Genomic DNA, 21,999 nt, shown 5'->3' with positions numbered 1-21,999 from the left:
AGCCCAGTTACGACGTAGGTTAGATAAACTGAGTTTCTTCTTTCTTTTTGTTTTTTGAGGGTTTTTCTCTTTCTTTCTTTTTTTTTTTAAACATCAAGGCCCTAATATCTGTGCACATGTGTGATAAGTAAATACAGTACCTAAATAGTGACCATGTAACTTCTCTGCAATTTAAAAGCATTCAAACAGAGCAGCAGATATTTATACACACACACACACACTGCAAGGATGCTTCGACGCAATAGTGTGCCTGTTTCCCTCTCAAAAAGTTACGGAAGTTCAAGTTTAACCTCGGTCAAGGGAGATAATGTCCAACAGCGCACCTCCAGATGAAGAGAAAGAGAAAGAAATGGGAAGGAGGGAAGAGAGATGACGAGGAAAAGAAAGAGGTGAAAGAGAGGTGCAGAAAGCAAAAGAGAGAAGGACGGACGGACAGAAAAGACAGAGGAGGAAAAGTATCTGCTGAAGAATCTCTCTCTCTGGTGGTTTTGCTAACAGTCGTCAAAGCTCCCGCCTCTGTCTGTCTGTTGTCTCCAGTCCTTTCCACACCGCACCTTATTCATCTCTATTACCCACTGCAATCTGGGACCCCCTCTTCCTAATGCTGCTTTATTGTGGCTATACGCCTGCGGAGGAGGGGGTGGGGGGTGGGGAGGGGGGGGGGGGGGTAAAAAGGTCTGGGCACAGAGGTGTTTTGGCACAGGTGTGTCCCACGCCGCGACGAATTCCACTGAATACCCGCGCAGGGGCGGGGCCAGCTGTGCCAGGTCTTGGCATTGTCCGCCCATCAGATGCTAACGCTAATAGCTCTGGGGTTTGGGGCTCGCCGGCGTTTTGGTCACCACAGACAGGGAGAGGGACGCGACCACAAATGCTGGATAAGAGCCCTGGTAACCTTGCATGTTCCTGCATGGCAGATGCCAAATGCGACAGTGTAAAGGCACCAGTGTGTGTGTGTGTGTGTGTGTGTGTGTGTCTCTATACGACAGAGAAAGAGAGAGTCATTCCACCAGAGTGTGTGTGTGTGTGTGTGTGTGTGTGTGAAAGAGAGGGAGAGAGAAAGAGGGTGACACACACACACAGAGAGACAGCTTGTGTGAGTGTGTCTATAAAATGGAGTAAGCCAAGCAGTGTGGCTCAGATTAGCAGACAACACTTACTCAGTGGGGCAGAAATGCTGAGTAAGTCATCAGTGAGGCTAAGTGGAGTAATATTCCATCAAACACGCCACATGCTGTCTCTTTAACTGCACATTCAACTCCACACCTTCCTCATTAGCACTTGGAATCCACATCCAACAGAATGGCTTAGATCAATACCAATAAATTGATTAAAACAGTAACGCGCAAACTAAAATGAAAACAGAAATGTTTTCATTCTGTGTATTACAACATGAATTCAAGATTTTTTCAGTATGTTCTAGAGACAGGACACGTGAAGGTTTTGTGGGACTCTGTAATATATATCTGTCGCGTGCTTCACTCAGATGCGACGTTAAAAACGCAGCTGGTGGCTGTTAACGGGCCAGAACCTGCTCCCCCGTCGGCTTTTTTAGATTGTCTGTGGAAAGCACTGGTATTGGTGCACACATAATACCCAGTCACCCATACACTAGACACTGAGAGAGAGAGAGAGAGAGAGAGAGAGAGAGGGAGAGAGAGAAAGGGGGGTAGAGGGCTATTTGCGACAGGCTGCTCTTACAAATGCATTTTCATCCTCTCACAACCGCTGCATGGAGAAACTGGTCCACGCCAGAAACAAAAGGTAGTCAGAGCTGCCCTATAGTTAAGAGCAGTTTCAGAGAATGGGTTCTTTTATTCAAATAATATCAGTTACTCTACACTGTATGATTACACATACAGAAAAAAAAAATTAATATGAGAGAAAAAAAAAGCACTTGCACTTCTAAATGTTTGGTATCAAGGTACGGAAAAGAGAACAAAGGTTGATTTTCACCGTGTTCTCTTTATTCAACTGCACATAAAGTGTATGAGACCATAAAACATACAGCTCTGTTCATACCGGCCGTAAAGCATACAGCTCTGTTCATACCGGCCGTAAAGCATACAGCTCTGTTCATACCGGCCGTAAAGCATACAGCTCTGTTCATACCGGCCGTAAAGCATACAGCTCTGTTCATACCGGCCGTAAAGCATACAGCTCTGTTCATACCGGCCGTAAAGCATACAGCTCTGTTCATACCGGCCGTAAAGCATACAGCTCTGTTCATACCGGCCGTAAAGCATACAGCTCTGTTCATACCGGCCGTAAAGCATACAGCTCTGTTCATACCGGCCCTAAAGCCTACAGCTCTGTTCATACCGGCCGTAAAGCATACAGCTCTGTTCATACCGGCCGTAAAGCCTACAGCTCTGTTCATACCGGCCGTAAAGCATACAGCTCTGTTCATACCGGCCGTAAAGCATACAGCTCTGTTCATACCGGCCGTAAAGCATACAGCTCTGTTCATACCGGCCGGCCCGGTTCATTCTCTACGGGCACCTCCCCTGTGGGTGGGGCTGAAGAATTTGGAGATGTGCGTCGCTTTATGAACCCTAATGAGGAGCACGTAACAGGAGGATTAGAGAAGCTAAATATAACTCTGTAATCACTGCCTGAGTCTGGACACCCGGGCCCTGCTTACCGCCGGTAAAACTCCGCAATACGCTCCGCACCGGCCTCTGGGGGAGCGGGCGTGAAATATCCGACGCGCCGAAACTATTCTGCAAACAGCGCCGAGAAAAAAAAAAAATCCTACTGTGTTTAGTTCAGGTGATGTTAAATTAGGCTTAAAGATGGTGGAAACTTTTCTGAAATGAAAATAAAGGAAGATAAAAGGATGACAACACAAAATGAGTGCTTTTTCACCTGGCAAGTGTGCATTGAGACATTTTACATCAGTGTTCAGTAGGTGATGTTGAAGTTGCTTGTGTTTTTGTTTGAATTTGTGAAGAAAAGTCCAGGTGTACTGTTATAATTCTTGAATGTAGAGTTCATGTGAAAATGTCACCCACTCCTCAGCATCAGTCACACGAAAAAAATGACACTGAATGATGCAGCTTTAAAAAACTGGTTAAAAAAATGCACATTGTACCACATATGTTTTTTTTTCTAAGCAGATTACAGCTTTCAGTTTCCTATCTGAAGTTGGCTAGTCCCGCGCCTGCATAGCAGAGACATCGAGGAGAGGAAATATTTTCTCAGAAGTCTTCAGAGGGCTCTTTAGTGTAATACTTCTCCCAGCTGCACTGAAAACTATGCCATTCTGTTAAATGTCTAATGCCCGACAGGCCGCGGATGCACTTTACTACTGCTCAGCATTAACACCCACAAACACACGACACATGAGGGCTTTACCGATGAACGTGGGTTATTTTAATCTCGGCAGGAAACTAGGACGCATTGTTCACCCAGTTGTGCTGGTGTGTGTTGTTTTCAAATACAAGCTAAAGATCAGAGGAGCTCGAGCAGTTTCTGTGGGGTAAGTCCTGTTTGCATTGTAATTGACTGGATCAATGTCGGGTCTTCTTTCTACCTATGAAAACCGTCAGTGAAGGAAAGAACACACTCTATACTGATGCAGAAAACAGTAGGCATTGGCTGCACAAACAAGAGGTGTGTGCGCGTGTGTGTGTGTGTGTTTATTTACAAGCTACCAATGGCCCACTCCATAAAGGTCAGTATCAAATCAGCATCCACCTTCACTGATAAAACTCTCTTCCACATAAAGATGCCACTGTCCATGTCTACACTGACTGCAGAGAAAAGCAGACAGAAATTATCAGTCTGATTCAGACAACAACACAACTTAACAATGAAGTAGATTTTGTATTGTCACCGTTGTATTGTGACTATAAAACAGTGGTAGGCAGATACCACAGAAAGCTACGATGTGTTCAGGGTTTTTATATAATAGTATAAAACAGGGTCTTTTGATAATAGTAACAGTGCTGTCTGAGCTTTTGCACAGCCCTGTTTGCACATTACTACAGTGAAGACATCAGATGAGGATCTGAAGATCCTAATGGACCCATCCTAAACAGAGGCACACTCTGAATCGCTCTCTGGAGAGAGAGAGAGAGAGAGAGAGAGAGAGAGGGAGGGAGGGAGAGAGAGGGGGGGCACTCTAGAGCCACCAGGAGCTGGTGTTAAAATGCTGCAGGGAAGAAGGGAGGGTGTGTGTGTGTGTGTGTGTGTGTGTGTGTGTGTGTGTGTGTGTCACAGAATGAGTTAGAGAGAGCGAGAGAGCGAAATAGAGGCATCAGCAATCTGCATTTAATGAGCCTACACAAGAGGGTCTCACTGGTGTTCCAAAAGCTTCCCTCCCTCCACACACAAACACACACACACACACACACATACATATACTCACACACACACTCACACACATACAAACACACTCCTCTCCACCGCTCTCCTCTCCCCCCCCTCACTACTACATGGCCACGCCGCTGTTAGACTAACGCAGGGTCAGAGGGGGCAAGAGCAGCATCTCTACTGAGTTTGAGCCAGTGGAGTGATGAAGATCCTGGTTCCTCTGACATCACTTCCCTCTGCTCTCTAACACGCTCCCCACACCTGTCCGTTCTCTGACACCTCTACCCTCCACTCTGTAACACAGTCACACCTGTCCATTCTCTGACCCCTCTACCCTCCACTCTGTAACACAGTCACACCTGTCCATTCTCTGACCCCTCTACCCTCCGCTCTGTAACACAGTCACACCTGTCCGTTCTCTGACCCCTCTACCCTCAGCTCTGTAACACAGTCACACCTGTCCATTCGCTGACCCCTCTACCCTCCGCTCTGTAACACACACCTGTCCATTCTCTGACCCCTCTACCCTCCGCTCTATAACACACACCTGTCCATTCTCTGACCCCTCTACCCTCCGCTCTGTAACACAGTCACACCTGTCCGTTCTCTGACCCCTCTACCCTCCGCTCTGTAACACAGTCACACCTGTCCATTCTCTGACCCCTCTACCCTCCGCTCTGTAACACAGTCACACCTGTCCATTCTCTGACACCTCTACCCTCCGCTCTGTAACACAGTCACACCTGTCCATTCTCTGACCCCTCTACCCTCAGCTCTGTAACACACACCTGTCCATTCTCTGACACCTCTACCCTCCGCTCTATAACACACACCTGTCCATTCTCTGACACCTCTACCCTCCACTCTGTAACACAGTCACACCTGTCCATTCTCTGACCCCTCTACCCTCCGCTCTGTAACACAGTCACACCTGTCCGTTCTCTGACCCCTCTACCCTCCGCTCTGTAACACAGTCACACCTGTCCATTCTCTGACCCCTCTACCCTCAGCTCTGTAACACACACCTGTCCATTCTCTGACACCTCTACCCTCCACTCTGTAACACAGTCACACCTGTCCATTCTCTGACCCCTCTACCCTCAGCTCTGTAACACACACCTGTCCATTCTCTGACACCTCTACCCTCCGCTCTATAACACACACCTGTCCATTCTCTGACACCTCTACCCTCCACTCTGTAACACAGTCACACCTGTCCATTCTCTGACCCCTCTACCCTCCGCTCTGTAACACAGTCACACCTGTCCGTTCTCTGACCCCTCTACCCTCAGCTCTGTAACACAGTCACACCTGTCCATTCGCTGACCCCTCTACCCTCCGCTCTGTAACACACACCTGTCCATTCTCTGACCCCTCTACCCTCCGCTCTATAACACACACCTGTCCATTCTCTGACACCTCTACCTTCCGCTCTATAACACAGTCACACCTGTCCATTCTCTGACCCCTCTACCCTCCGCTCTATAACACACACCTGTCCATTCTCTGACACCTCTACCTTCCGCTCTATAACACAATCACACCTGTCCATTCTCTGACACCTCTACCCTCCGCTCTGTAACACAGTCACACCTGTCCATTCGCTGACCCCTCTACCCTCCGCTCTGTAACACACACCTGTCCATTCTCTGACCCCTCTACCCTCCGCTCTATAACACACACCTGTCCATTCTCTGACACCTCTACCTTCCGCTCTATAACACAGTCACACCTGTCCATTCTCTGACACCTCTACCTTCCGCTCTATAACACAATCACACCTGTCTGTTCTCTGACCCCTCTACCCTCCGCTCTCTAACACAGTCACACCTGTCCATTCTCTGACACCTCTACCCTCCGCTCTATAACACACACCTGTCCATTCTCTGACACCTCTACCTTCCGCTCTATAACACAATCACACCTGTCCATTCTCTGACACCTCTACCCTCCGCTCTCTAACACAGTCACACCTGTCCATTCTCTGACCCCTCTACCCTCCGCTCTGTAACACAGTCACACCTGTCCATTCTCTGACACCTCTACCCTCCGCTCTGTAACACAGTCACACCTGTCCATTCTCTGACACCTCTGCCCTCAGCTCTATAACACACACCTGTCCATTCTCTGACACCTCTACCCTCCGCTCTGTAACACAGTCACACCTGTCCGTTCTCTGACACCTCTACCCTCCGCTCTATAACATGGTCCTCACACCAGTCAGTTTGAAAACTTAAAGATGCTTTTTGGACAAACGTCAAAAGTTTTTTTAAAGTGTCCTCGTTCAGTGGATACAGACGGCTCTGTGGGCCGCACGATTCCACCAGCGGAGGAAAGACAGACTGGCTTGGAGCGTGTCGGCGACAGACTGAGGTGATTTCGCTCGCCCTGGACTGACTGAGACCGGGACGCGAGGGGCAGACTTCCGGAATCACGGTATCATCAGGCTCTTTGACTTTTAAAAAAAGAAATATTACAATAATCTTCCCAGAAACAGAACCGAAGTAGGGCCAATCCCATTACGCAGCGGGCTGAACGGTTTACGGCGCCAAAAACCCCCCAGAATGGGGCACCGTCAGCACCCTGGCTCTGGGCTCTCTTCTCCTTCAGCATTTTGAAGGCACTTAGAATTTTCTTTTACATCGCGGCACTGGCCTTCTATCAAGTCCCGTGGCCCGTGGCCAAAAAGTCGTAGATATCGCTCAGACTCCGTCGCCTTTCATCAGGGGCAAGTGCCTTGTTGTCAAGGGACTGTGAACTGGTTGATTCTGCTTTGTTTCCTGTAAACCAGACGTATGGAAACCAAAACACGTCTTTTGTTATCATTTCATCTAAATCGTCTCTGGCCTCTAGGTAAAGCCCTGAACGCAAGCGGCAGTCTGAGAGACCGCTACGCTTAACCGGTCCCAAGAAAAAAAAAAACAAAAAAAACCCCCACAAACAATGGTCACTTCCATCATCTCCATTAAAGTGTCTACTTCCTGCTATGCTGCACTGCTGCTGTGCCCCAAAGTGATTACTCAAACGCTCTCCTTCACCGCTCGCTCGAGAGGACAAAGACAAATGGAGGGGATTAGAATGTTCCGGAATCCTTCATTGTGCAAACATACGGGGGGTTGATCCTGCACCCATTCTACCACCCCCCACCCCCCCCCTCCCCCACCTTTCACCGCGCACTCTTATCCTGTCTTTAGTGGCGACTGTTTACATGACAAGCTTTGTGTTGATTCCATTACAGGCGATGCTTATGGACTGGCTATGCATACAGAACAATGGTCATCAGTTTCAGGGACTGAGAATGGCTAAAACAGATGGAAGTCTTCTAATAAAAAGAACAACTCCTGGTGTTTCAGTGAAATGGACCTGCTTTTCCCGGGAGGGCAGACTCTTAACAAACTGAATAGCAAACACTACTTGCAGTTTCTTGGAAGAGAGTAAAACCTTTTAGGATTAGGTATCCAAGCTCTGATGCAGACTGCAGAATGAACAGAATTTACCACCAATCAGACAGCATTGGACAGAATTTACTACCAATCGGAATACATGATGATCCAAATTAGCCTGAAAAAAAGTCAGACATCCAGGGTTATGATTGAACACACATGCAGACATTGATATCAGGGGAGAAGACAAGCACTGTCTCATACACACACACACACACACACACACCTGCTCCAAATCCACACACCTTGAGATACGCCCATGCAAGTGCACTTCATGCACACACACACACACACACACACACACACACCCACCAAGCCCCAATTAGTCTCCCAATTATGCAAACGCATGCTCGCTCTCTCTTGTAAACACGGCGGAATTCAGATGGGACTTCCAGGTTCAACCGTCAACGTGACACACTCTCAGAAGCATTCGTTTCCAAGCTGTGAGAGATCACACATGAATCAGCCCAAAGACACATGAATATTCAGACCACAATTAAACACCCTTTGCCAATGAGAGCTTGAGTTCAGACATACCAGCATATGTTCTCTCAATCCCCATTAATCCAACACATGTCGCATTCAAATTAAGCCTCTTTTTTTGAACTTAAAACAATTCCAACACTCTTCCTCATGGAGGGAAAATGCAGATTTCAAAGTCACGCAGGGTGACATTTCAAAAGAATAAGTAATAATTTTTTTAGGTCAGTCAAATCCCTGGCTAACAACATCTTTCAGAGAACTTGATTTATCCATTGTAGCAAGCACCCCCCCCCCCACACATATCTCCGCATCTTACTCATTCCTTTGAACTTGTGTCGTCCCAAAGGAGACAGCCCTATTTTAGGATTCTAAGCGCACTCCACAAAAGAGTTTATCCATGGCTAGGCAAGGCGGCGTACTGTGTGTACACACCCGAAACCAAGTTTCCAGCGCAGACGCTCTGACGCAGCGATTCAAATTTAACTCACCCTAGCAGTGTGAACGCGAAACGAAGCGAAACCGCTTTGAATCCGGTTCGTCAAAGTTCCGTTTATGAAGCTGGCCCTTCGTGACTTTGAAAACTTTCGTGGTGCATGTACGTTATTTGTAAAGTGCAGTGTGAAGTATATTTTCTGCCTGCTGCTGAGATCTTGCCAATGTCTCTTCGCTGGTCATAAATTAGAAGGCTTTCAGTCAAAGTGAAGTGCCCATTCCCACAGTGCAATCTCATTTATTACTCTCTTTCACTGCCTTGGACAGCCATATATGAGCCTGTACTGAAATCAGCATTCAAATAACAGAACTCTCTGCTTCTTTTTGTTTTAAATTTGGCTATAACTTTCGTAGCATTCAAACCACCGTGCATACAGTGCAATGTCATTTACTGCTTCTCTTCGCTTTAATCACATATTTCAACAGTCCAGGGGTCTGTGCAACTGTACCACTGCCAGAGAATTTACCGGAATTTACCGTCTGGAGAGATGCAGACGAGCCCGCTAAGACGCTGAGATCGGATTAGTCAGGGAGTGTTTACCGCCTCGTTCTGAATTTTTCACAAAACTCAAACAAATGCATATATACGAAAACAATCCACTCCTCCAAGAGTGATCACTACAGCCCCCCAAAGACTTCACAGATCTGATGGCCTGCGGTCTTAAGTTCGCCTCGGTAAAATCTCTTTTGGTTCCTTTAGAAGAACACTCAGGCTTGCTTTGGTTTCTGTTCCTTTGGGGAATGTCCACAAGACTGAGGTCACAAAAGCCTTTCTGTGTGGACCGTGAGAGAAAAGGAACGGTTGCTATGGCGTCAGCCAATGGGTATCGGACACAATAAACAATAAACAGTGGCATTAAATCAATACGGAGACTTTCACTCCGTGTATCGTGAGTTTTTTACGCATTGCTTTGTACGTTGGCCCTAATTTCAGGTTCTACATTTCGGCGGTTGTTGTTGTCTTGCACAGAGATGCTGACGTGCCTATTAGACAAGAAAGAGAGGGAGAGAGCCCGAGACAGAGAGAGGGGGTGAGAGGGAAAAAAAGAGAGAGATGCATTAAACCTGCTTAAAAAATGCAAGAGTCATCATTTATTTATCTGATTGTCAAAGCCACAGTGGAATCAGAGCGGAGGGGCTGTCTCAGATGGTTAACTAACTCCAGTAAAGCCAATCGATAGAGATTTTTGATTAGCTTATGAAGTTTTTTGGGGGGTTTTGTTTTGTTTGTTTTGCAGATCATTAGTTCAGCACATAAAAAAAAAAAAAACTTTCTGCCCAATGGTACCATTATCTGTACTCTGAGATGGAAAAAAATTCCACTCTGTTTGAAGGTTCAATTCTCTAAAGAAATCACTTGTCTGCTGGCGAGAGAAGCATCTAACACAAGCCCTGCACATACTCAGAGGTAAACAAAAAAAAAAAGAAGAGAGAAAAAAAAAAAAAAGCTTCCAGCTTTCTGTTGTTACTCATCTTGAACACAAAGACAGAAAATCCTTACCCCAATAAATTTCACGGCTTTTCACGGTGGTAATATGCTGAAGACAACCCCCCCCCCCAAACAAGCTTTCTCTCTTCCTCGCTCATTCTCCCTCTCTTTCTCTCTCATCTGTGCACAGAGGGGGGTTAAAAGGGGAGCAACTGACATGCAATCAGAAACAGACAGTGCCGCTGTACTGGGAGCTGAGGGTCCCTGCCCTGACGAACGAGAGATGGAAGACATGTGCATTATTAACGGAGTGGGGTCTTAAGGGAGAGGCGAGGACGACCGAGAGAGGGGGAGGGGGGGAGGGGGGGAGGAGAGAGAGAGAGAGAGAGGAGGAGGCAGAGGAGAGGATTCTAATCTATGGAAGCCAGAGCCCTTCTTTAGGTCAGTGGGTGAACAGAGGTCGTTCGCCACGGAAAACGAGTTTAACTTGCCCCCTTTTGACCTCTGCCAAGGAATGGTCGAGTGGAAGAGCCCCCCACAACCTCACAACCAATGTCAAATGGCTAAATATTAGAATAAGAAAAGTGCTTTCTGTGCTTGCTTTGACACAATGAAATGAATAAATGTGAAGTGAATACATGTCATGGTAAACTGCTTAATGTCTGATTCAGTCTCTCACACAGGTGTACAGAAGTCTGTTAAGTCTGCATTTGCTTCTTTCGCTGAGCAGTCAGCTTCCTGTAAAACATATGCTCCTGATGGATAGCTAAGAAGTGCCACTCAACATCAGCAAAAGCCCTCGCTGATGCTTAGGAAGCCAATAAAACCTGCTTTACAAGCATGAAGGATGGAGTCATAAAATCTCAACCAGTTCCATTTTACATCATAATTAGTGCAATTCCATCAGAGAAGGGAGTACTCAGTGTCCTTAATGGCATCTATCTGTTCTCTAGTTAACTCGCAGCACACATTACATTAACGAGCAGTCATCTGAATGAAGAATGTAACGTTTGCTTTCTTCAGACAAGACACTGTTGTCTCCCTTATTTAGACACTGAAACAAAGCTAACTTTAACCCTCTGTATGAGTCAACACTTACTCGTCCATTCAGACAATATAGTGCTTATCACTCACAGGCAAGATAAAACACTTTTTTTTTAAAGAATGACTACTATAAAATTCATCTTTTTTCTTTTCTCCTCTTAGCCAGCGCCACAGTCTATACAGCAAAACAAGGTTATATTCTCTTCTAATAGCCCACTGACTGTTCGGCTGACAAAAACGTTGTTATTATCTGAATTATGGACGGAGCCAAATGGATTCGTGATGCATCATTAGTGACCGGACGGACTGGGTTAAATGCTGGATTGAGTCCACATCAGTCTATCCATTTTAACGCGTGGTTCATTACTATCCTCCCAAACCTCTCAGCCGCCTCCCCACCCTCCCCTCCCCTCCGCCCCCACCCCGTATCACCCATTCAGAGGCACACACGGCTTACCGAAAAGGACACCGAAAAGCTCTTGCCTTCACGTGAGCTAGGAGGGCTCGCGATTTAACCTGCCAGTTAGTTAAAACGGTGTCTGAACTATAAAACGTTTCAACCTCCAAGCCGATTAATTAACCAACCAAGAAATAGAAAATAATATCAATATCTGGACGGTATCTGACATAATATATCCCACATAAAGAGCAGCATAAACTAGACACTGAACAAGAAGTCGATGTAACCTAATAGCCCGCAATCTGAACGATACATTTGGAGAGCTCGTAGCATTGGACAGTTCTATGCGGGTTCACCAGTATGAATCTGGATTGGTGTTCTTATGATACCAAAATTCTAACTAGCTGTTATTTATAAGCTTTTGCGCTTTACCAGATTAAATATTTTAGTACTGGCGTAACACATCCCGCGTTCGCGCCAAAGCAACATATTCTTTTTTTTATTACTAACATCCAGAAACTTCGTACTCAATTTTGTTGCTAGAGAGACCAGATTGCCATTGAACCGCGGCCTGTGGGAACAACTTTAATTTGTCAGCAAACCAAACTCAGTGACTGACTCACATATATTTTTGGAACCCATCCCATATCACCGCTATTTACGACTTCGACACCTGTGAATATACCGGTATCCTCCTCCGAAAATCGCTTACAGAGTGAGAGTACAGTTTTTAAATACCTTCAGTTGCATAGCTGTGGTCGCGAAGGAAGCTGTTGTTGATTTTTCGGGTGTCTATTTCCTCATCCATTTAGAACACGTTTACTTTTAAAACCAGAAACAGAGAAATGAGAATCCATGGTCCGTTCACATCCACTCAGCCGACGGTCCGCGCGACAAGCGGGCTCCACGTCATGATTCTACCCTCTCAGTGGCAACAAGCGATGACAAGACAGAAAAAGCCAAAAGTAGTTAAATTCCTGATTGGCCAAATGCACGGCCCAAACACAGGTAACAATACTGAGTAGTGTAGGAGTAGGCCGACTATGTTTAAAGCCGCGGGGTGTCAGTGACAGGCTAAGTCAGCATCGAAGCGTCATTAAATCTAAGATTTAAAGTAACAAAAAGCACAGACATCCATGTAAAAGGCAGAGAGTAGCTTCGGCGAGTTTCATGGTTCAGAAACGGAGCGCCTCACAGTTCACAAATCTATTTTCGGTGAGTTTTCAAACGTTTGTCAGTCCGCCGGTAGGCTATCCGCTGCGTTGCTGTCCTGTTGTCGCCCCGTATCACCGTATTATTGGTTAGAAAGGTAGCACGTTCGCCTCGCCTCACCGGCGCTACTAGGAGACTGGCGCCGCTGCAGTGAGAATCGCGCACTGCATTACTGACTCCTCCCAGACAGCTTGCCTCTGACGACCTGCGTCAGCATCACTCGACTGCGTGCGCACATGCGGGGGCAGCGCATTGCTGAACCCCTTTTTTTATGATACACCTGTGTTTTGACCACAGGCCGTTTAAAGAGCGCAGTGGATTTGTGTTTATGCAGTACGCAGAAGGATGAGTCATACAGCATGCGTTAATGGTGTGCTTCTATATTTAAACCACTTCAAACGACTGAATAACAACACTAAGGGAGAGAGTTATAGAGTACACAGTGTGTGTGTGTGTGTTTGTGAGGTTTGTTGATGTGTTAGACAGTGAGTGAGAGAGAGAGAGAGAGAGAGAGAGAGAGAGAGAGAGATATGAAATGAAACAGCACCACTTCTACCTCTATGACTTGAACTATCCTTGTATGAAGCAAGTTATTTAACACATCACTGCCCCTAAGCTGTGCAATGTCTGGAATTAATCAAACTCATTAACTATATCCTTCAATAATGCAGGGTACTGGTGTCTGCGAACCGGAGTTCCCACCCCTGTCTTTTCACCAGTTGAACCATTACAGATTACCATCTCGTTGCTTAGCATTCCGTGACAAATGAAATTCTTTCCATTCAAAATCCACTTCCTACCATGAGGTAGTTTCTACCAGCCTGACTGGATTATGGTTAATGAACATTCTGGGCTGAAATATTAAAGCTTTTTCCTCTTTTTTTTTTTTGCTTTCGTCGACAGAGCACAAAGCTTCAACCCCAGTTACTGAACTTGCGTGTCGTACATCGAGTAAAAGGAGAGGATGGTAAAGACGATTTGCATTTTCATACCAAGACTCACCAGAATGGCGTGGCCTCAACGTTAACACAAAAGGCCTGAATGAATGAGGATATTTTATGGCTCGGCTGGGAAGAAAATTGGTTGCACAAAAAATATGAAATTATTCTCTTAAAAGTACTGTGACGATGCCCAAAAAACCTAAGCTTTTTGCTTTAGTCCAAAAAACCTAAAGCAAAGCTATGAGTCTCTAACCGAACGTTTTCATTCTGGCCCCTTGGTAAGACCTGCTACACATTCCTTCTCTAATTTGATCTCCAACATGTCTGTGACTCTTTCTGTGAAACTTTCAGATGAGAAATCTGAGAGACTATCGTAACTGTTACAAACTTGACGTTGTCATGCCAACACGCTAGCTTGTAACCAAACTTTATCTTCGATTTTATACCGCATGTTTGGACCACTGTGTTTGTATGGGATATTATATCTGATTTTATATATTTTTTATTCCGCTCTTTCTTCATTTTGCATAATGTGAACACAGGGCGTCTTTACAACTGATTATTGTTTTATTAATGAGTGTGTGAACAGGCAATGAAGAATTCAGAGAGATTTCACTCAGGGCCTGCCATGTCATTCTGAAGACAATTTCCATTTAATGTTGCATGAAAAAAGAGGACTTATTAGCCTTTTAAGAGGACTCTGTATGGAACACTGTACACAATCAGATGTCATCAATGTGTGTTTTACAGGCTGTTTTTACTGGTGCTAAACTGAAAAGAAACAAAAAGCAGCACCTCAGATATGATTTCCATTAACGGAGAGGTGAAAATAGGACTTTGAGTCTAAACCAGTGGATGTGTATGAACAGTATAATGAGAACAGGCACCAATTGCTTGTTTGGATATCTCACACGATGACGTTAGCATAGTGTAGTTCTGTAAGCCGCTATTGAGCTGGCCTGAATAGCTGTCTCCCCAGACATGACATCCACTGGGAACAGGACGGTCCAGCCGGCTAAACCTCCTGACTGCTCGTGTTAAGCAGATGCACATAAGCCAAACCTGTGTGATACTGAGTTAATAGCTCTACTCAACATTAAGATACTGCACATTGAATGTAAAAATTATAACATAAACACAAACTTTCGTCTATATCGTACATAAATCATTTGAGGGGAAGCCCGAACCAAATGTCCTACAGTGTGAGACAATAAAGTGAATCATGAATCATGAATCCTGAATCTCGAGTCAAAAATGCTCATATCACTTCTATTCCATTGTATCAGACTCACTCCAAGTCATGAGTGAGAATGTTCCAGAACATTCCGTCCACCATCTCCCACTTCTTCTCACCCCCCAGCGCCCCCCCCCCCCCATCCCAGTCACAACCCTCTAGCTCTCAGTCAGCTGCTTCCTATCTTCGTGCCCAGGTAACTTTCTCAGTCGGTGCCATGGTTACGACCCACATTCCTCTATTGACTTGATCTATACACAGTGACTCATCGGTGTGTCAACGGAGAAGGAAAATAGCGGGCCCTTTTTTTAACCTCAAAGCAAAACGAGATTACGATCAAAGCCCTTCAGTGTTTTGGTTTTTCAGTCTTTTTTCTCCTCCCGAGGCGTGTTCTACATAGTGTTAATACTGATCTCAAACATGTACGCACACAGTAGAACCGAATAGGCAAGGGCATTTGCTAGACCTGATGGCCTAATTTCGTTGACAGTAAATAGGATTGTGTACAGAGTCAAGCTGGACAGATGCCACGCTGTGGAGCAGTCTGGACAAGGAGAGACTGAGCACGTGTTGGATCTTCTACATCTAACCATGTTCGCTAAACTGATCTCAGATCAGTCTAGACTGACTGCAATAGTTAAAGCCATGCTCCGTGCACTGTCCTTTGATGGGTTAGTTGCAGGTGAACCATAGTAAACACGAACACATGATTTCACCTACGAATTTAAGGATAATTTGTGCATAGCCTACCTCATAGACATATGAACGACAATCAGAGATGTCCTTTATAAACTGGCTGATGTGGTGTTTAATTACACTCTTTAAAATGTGTAAGAATATACAACAACTGTACTGTACAGTAAGCAGTTGATGGGTGACGTGCCCTGGGAAAAAATGAATCATATTATAAATGTAAGTACATGCAGAGTGAGAGATATTAAGTTTCTCTGAACGGTCTGGTGCCCTGAATCTGTATGCAGTGCCACACAGCAAGCGTGTTACACACTCATTTCACACCAGTTAAATAACTCATTCATTCCTTACCTGTTATTCTCACTCTATGAGAATGTGCTAATCTTCAACCAAATGGTTATGTCTAGTGTATGTGTGGGAGTTAAAAACCAGCCAAAAGCAAAACACATAAACACATAAAACAATCATTTCATTTCATTTTTTTTTTTACCTCCTGCACACAGGAATATTCCACTGCACAGTCCCGTATCTAATACATTTACACAAAACTATTCTTTTGGAGTATAATATGATTCTATGCTATTTTTATCATCACTAGCCGAGCAGATCAGATGGACTGACTACATTTTTCATCTGATCATGAATCTCTCAGTATGCAAATAGAACAGAAACCAAACTTTCCTGATCTCAGACAGACCTATTATTCATAAACCACAAATGGGGAGAAAGCCAAGCAATGTTTTGGTGGAGTGAAAGATTCATTGCAGAGGAATGATGACACATGAAATTATGTGTGTGTGTGTGTGTGTGTGTGTGTGTGTGTGAGAGAGAGAGAGAGAGAGAGAGAGAAGGCCTGGGCGTATGTACAGAAGACAAAGCAGAGGCAGAGAGAGGGAGGGAGAGAGAGAGAGCCAGACAGAGAGAGAGACAGAGACAGAGAGTCACAGAGAGAGAGAGAGACAGACAGACAGACAGAGACAGAGAGACAGAGAGAGGAAGAGAGAGAGAGAGAGAGAGAGAGAGAGAGAGAGAGAAATGAGCTAACGGGATAAAGGCAGGGCTTCAGTGGAGCGGATTAAAAGCAGTCTGCTCCGAGATAATCTAATAGTCCCTTTGAAATGATGATGACTACGACAGTCCCCACCCCCACCCCCAAATTTCTGCAAAGTAATGTTAAACGCTAACAAGTAGAGCGATTTGTTGAAGAAGGTTTTTACGCAATATTTATGAGAATTCCGAACAGAGACTGGCGATTAACACCTGGAACCAGAGGAAGCCACGGATAAAATTCTTTTCTGTCCAACAAGCGTTTATGTTTTTATCGCATTCTCATCAAGTGACTGAACTTATTTCCGCTGTTTCAGTGTTTTTCTCATTAAACCAGGGTAACCTTCTGTAAATCGCTATGGGTACTTCAGTTTGAGCGATAGGCTGCCACCGTTTTAGAAGCGATGGGGTGACTCTAATGATGGAGTGACCCGTTTATTCAAAGTATCGCTAATCCAGAGAAATCGTCCTGTCCGGCGCGCACCAGCTGCGGCCTGCTATCAATACATTCCTCGCTGGGAGACACAGATCGAATGATCAGTTCATCTCTCAGCTTTAATTAAAGTTTGCCAGGCCCATCCATTTCTTATACATAAGTGGGTCGATAAACTACGGACTAATTCTGTAAAGCTCTACACGTTGCGTTGCTTTACCAAATAAGCAATGGAACCACGACTAATACACGTCGCATGTTTTGTAGACGTGTACTATGCGTACAATTGTAGAATCATACTGCCTCCTCTTTTTAGTTCAGTCGAAATGTACAACTCTAAAGGACGAGAACGCATCCTGAGCGCAATGAAAAAGCGTCCTCTTTCAGTACCACGGACAGTTCCACACTTTAGTTGACAGGAACCCACGTGACGTTCCGGCGGCAACGCTAATAAAATTCTCCGATTTTCGATGGAAAACGCGTGCTGAACGTATTCCTGTAGTGAATGTCATGTTTTCCGTTTAATTACCATTCATTCATCTCTCTTTTTCATTCAATAATTTTTGTTTGAAATTTGAATAGGCCTACTCTACTCTCCATATTACTGCAAATGAATACATTTCATAAGACAATTCATCCAAAACAATTAGACAATTTAGGCTTGTATTTACATTGATCGAGGTCTCCTGTGAGTTAATCAGAACTGCTTTCTTTAAGATCCCATGGAAAGAGACTCTGTTGCTTGGCGACAAGCATTACTGTATAAATAAACGTGCATAGAAGCTAAATGCTTGATTTAATCGAGATGAATCATCTCCTGATGTTTGATAACAGAGAGCACTACTTTAAGGTTCTGGTAATCCAATGGAATCTTTAAATAAAATGCAATGGAATCCAACAGAATCTTAAAAAACGAGGTTGAGATTCAACACCTCCCTCATGACCCTTGACTTGTGAGAGGACGATGAGTCGGGTAAAATTCCCTAGGGCTCAAAGACTGAATAAAACTCTGTGAAGTTCCACTGGGTCATATCTTAACAGTGAGGTTCACTGGTGCAGCGTGTCATGACCCAGGGTGTGGTAGACTTCTACTCCTGCTCCATGAGACCCAGTCTTATCAATGTGGTTGAAGCTGACTTTGTTCCAGTCTCAGTGGATTAAACCTCAGACAGGGAGAGAGGAACACCACCTCCTTCCTCAGTTCAGCTCCTGCTACTAAATGGTGATTTATTGTTCAGCGTTACCCAGGGATCCGGCAGGCAGCGCACAGCAGGAGTCAGCAAAGCCTCTCTCTCTCTCTCTCTCTCTCTCTCCTCATCTCCGCCTGTTAACAGAAACATGCACTCTCTCTCTTCATTCCTCATCATTCTACTGTGCGAACGAGTCCCTTAAGGATTGAAGCACACCAGTTTAACAACCCTAAACCTCCTGCTCTTCTCTGACCTCGCAAATAATTACACAAGAGACACACGCATTGGATCTTTGTCGTCATTTGGTCCCACCAGAGCCCAAATGACCTCTGACCTTCAGATTTGGGTGGAACGGGAGATGTGAGTTTACTCCACTCAGTGAGTGGTTTAAAGCTCCGAGAGTTCATTCACAGTCTTAAAGAGCCCCTCTTTTGTTTTTCTCGTACGGTACGTGGGCTAATGTTTTGGCTGCTTGGTCCATAGTGAATTGTGGAAATAAAAAAACAAAACAAAACAAAAGCCCTAGATTTTATCATGCAGTGCCAGCACACACACACACACACACACACACACACACACACACACACATTCATGCCTACACTCAAGTCTCTATGTCAACTCCTACAATAGTTGACATTCACTTCCACCTACTGGACAGTTCAAAGTATTACACCCTCTACATAATGAAAATATCCACTGACCTCCTCTGCAATGCCAGGTATTGCTAATACTCATGACTCAATTTGCTACTCATATATTTTCATGAATAGCAATGAAAAAGAAAAAAAAAAACCAAATTTAAATGAATGGCAGTTTAAAAGGACTCCACACCAATGTTCCAAATAAACGTTCCAAATTCAGAGGCTAGGCCCCTCGACTCTACAAACTCGCGTGTCAGGATTTTATTCACGGACTTTTCATCTGCTTTTAACGCGTTAAACACAAATACACTTCTGCACCGCCCCTAAAGTCAACACAACGCTGGCTTTATGGATTAAAAATTTTTTAAAGGACGGATCCCAACATGTCAGAATGAATGGTTTTAAATCCAGCTGCGCCGTTTTAAATCCCAGGGTCCCACGGGGGCTGTGTCTTGTCATCCATCCTCTTCTCCATATACACAAATAAAATCACCTGCAATAGCAGCGGACTGTCACTTTTTCAATACGCCGACGAGATGGCCTGGGTGGGCCGCCTAACAGACAAGCGATTCCTGTCACCATGGTCCTCTGGTTCCAGGAGAGCTCCCTGGAGCTGAACATCAGTGAGACCAAAGAGGTGTGTTGCAGGGGGGCACCAGGAACCTGACGCCCCACACCCTCTCCCCGGACCACTCAGGCCGGAACAGGTCGAGATTTTTAAGTGCCTGCGCAATGAGATCGACCACCACCTGTCCTTCAGGCAACATGCGGACGGGGTCTGCAAAAAAGTCCCAGCGGCACACGTTTCATCTGAAGAGGCCGAAAGGTTTTAATGTTAGACAGCAGCTGGTCTGGTCACCCGTCGAATCAGTCTTCGCATTCAACATTGCATCCTGGTACAACTTCCTCACAGAGAAAAGCACGAAAAAAAAAAAAACTCGACAAGAATCATCGAGCGTGCACCAAAATAACCGGCTCCACTCAGACCCAACTCTCAGACCTTTCCAGTCAGGCAGTGAAAAGACAGACAGACTCCATCACTAAGGACCCTTCACCACCCTTGTCACCATTCCTTTCAGTTACTCCCATCAGGCACACACTTCACAGCACCTCTGGCCAAAAAGGGAACCTACGAAAACTCTTTCATTCCCACTGCAATATCCATTTTAAACAGGCTCAAATAGACTGTCAATACCTTTTACTGCAGGTTTACACACAGTCTTTTATATATTTACTTATTTATGGAATTGTTTGTGCTTTGATGTGATTTTATGTGAGCCTTTCATTGGTGTATGTTTTATGTTGTCTGTGAGCCACTAACCCAAGACAATTTTCTAGCATTATGTGATAGACAACAAAGTTTTCTGAATCTTGAATCTAAAATTTCAATACATATTACTAAAACACCTCTGATATAAAAAAAAAAATCCAAATCAACACTGATAAGCGATGATACGTGAATTTCTATAGTAAACTGATATGGTTTTCAAAAACACAAAACAAAAATAATCTGCTTTCAAAAAACAGATTTTAAAAGATGTCAGATCACTAGCTTCAGAATCCATCAAAGCTATTTAAACCACAGAAAATTATTTAATCTTTAATTTCAACAGATTAATAAAAACACATGCAAATACGAATACGAAAAAAAAATGAAATAAGGCAAGAGAAAAAGTGAGTCAAAACTCACAAACTGGTCTACATCAACCCTGGAGCTTCAGTGACCCAGTCTACATCAACCCTGAGCATTCAGTGATCCAGTCTACATAAACCCTGAACATTCAGTGATCTGGTCTACATCAACCCTGAACATTCAGTGACCCAGTCTACATCAACCCTGAACATTCAGTGACCCAGTCTACATCAACCCTGAACATTCAGTGACCCAGTCTACATAAACCCTGAACACTCAGTGATCTGGTCTACATCAACCCTGAACACTCAGTGATCCAGTCTACATCAACCCTGAACATTCAGTGACCCAGTCTACATCAACCCTGAACATTCAGTGACCCAGTCTACATCAACCCTGAACATTCAGTGACCCAGTCTACATAAACCCTGAACACTCAGTGATCTGGTCTACATCAACCCTGAACACTCAGTGATCCAGTCTACATCAACCCTGAACATTCAGTGACCCAGTCTACATCAACCCTGAACATTCAGTGATCCAGTCTACATCAACCCTGAACACTCAGTGACCAAGTCTACATAAAACCTGAACATTCAGTGATCCGGTCTACATCAACCCTGAACACTCAGTGACCCAGTCTACACCAACCCTGAACACTCAGTGACCCAGTCTACATCAACCCTGAACATTCAGTGATCCAGTCTACATCAACCCTGAACACTCAGTGACCCAGTCTACATCAACCCTGAACACTCAGTGACCCAGTCTACATCAACCCTGAACACTCAGTGATCCAGTCTACATAAACCCTGAGCATTCAGTGATCCGGTCTACATCAACCCTGAACACTCAGTGACCCAGTCTACATAAACCCTGGACCTTCAGTGACCCAGTCTACATAAACCCTGGACCTTCAGTGACCTAACAAAGGCTATTTATGGCAGGACTGACTGTCATCTGGAAACCACTTGCCATAAAGGAGTGTATGTAACAACATGTGATATCATGTGATGAGAAAAAAAAAAGAAAGTAAAAAAAAAAAAAAAAAAAAGGCCATAAACAACAACGACAAAAAAAACCCCTCTGGGCGGTGGAGTGATCACAGTGTGATGGGTGATTCTTTACTGGTTTTCATATGTCCAAATGGGTTTGTGTTTGGAGATATCCAGTGGAAACCTTCCCATTGTATAGGAGTCACTGAGTTGGATTATTAAGACTCTGAACAATAAAGTTACAGGCAAAGAACATGAAGCCATTCTAGACAATCCAGGTACCCCTGAGAATATGAATATTGTTTCCTAAATAGGTTATGATATTCTTACATAGAAATGTCCCTTTGTGTATTACCGGGGAAACGGGGGAGT

The 21,999-nt window shown here is 44.7% G+C and overlaps 1 protein-coding gene across 2 annotated transcripts in view; it reads right to left on the bottom strand.

The window, feature by feature from the left end:
- The window catches only part of ppp2r2bb (protein phosphatase 2, regulatory subunit B, beta b), a 63,876-nt gene that overhangs the window by 27,607 nt on the left and 14,270 nt on the right, over positions 1-21,999 (bottom strand). Inside the window, exon 1 of one of the 2 annotated variants that reach the window (XM_030793546.1) lies at positions 12,347-12,458. The exons of the other annotated variant lie outside the window; for it this stretch is intronic. Coding sequence (XP_030649406.1) covers positions 12,347-12,416 — 70 coding nt within the window. The 5' untranslated portion in view covers positions 12,417-12,458. Of the gene's footprint in view, positions 1-12,346; positions 12,459-21,999 lie in introns of those variants that run through there. 2 annotated transcript variants of the gene reach the window in all.

Source organism: Chanos chanos, chromosome 16, assembly GCF_902362185.1.
Source record: "Chanos chanos chromosome 16, fChaCha1.1, whole genome shotgun sequence".
In the NCBI taxonomy this organism is placed as follows: Eukaryota; Metazoa; Chordata; class Actinopteri; order Gonorynchiformes; family Chanidae; genus Chanos; species Chanos chanos.
The sequence above is the reverse complement of the archived record's forward strand: the minus strand, read 5'-3'. Positions and strand labels throughout refer to the sequence as shown.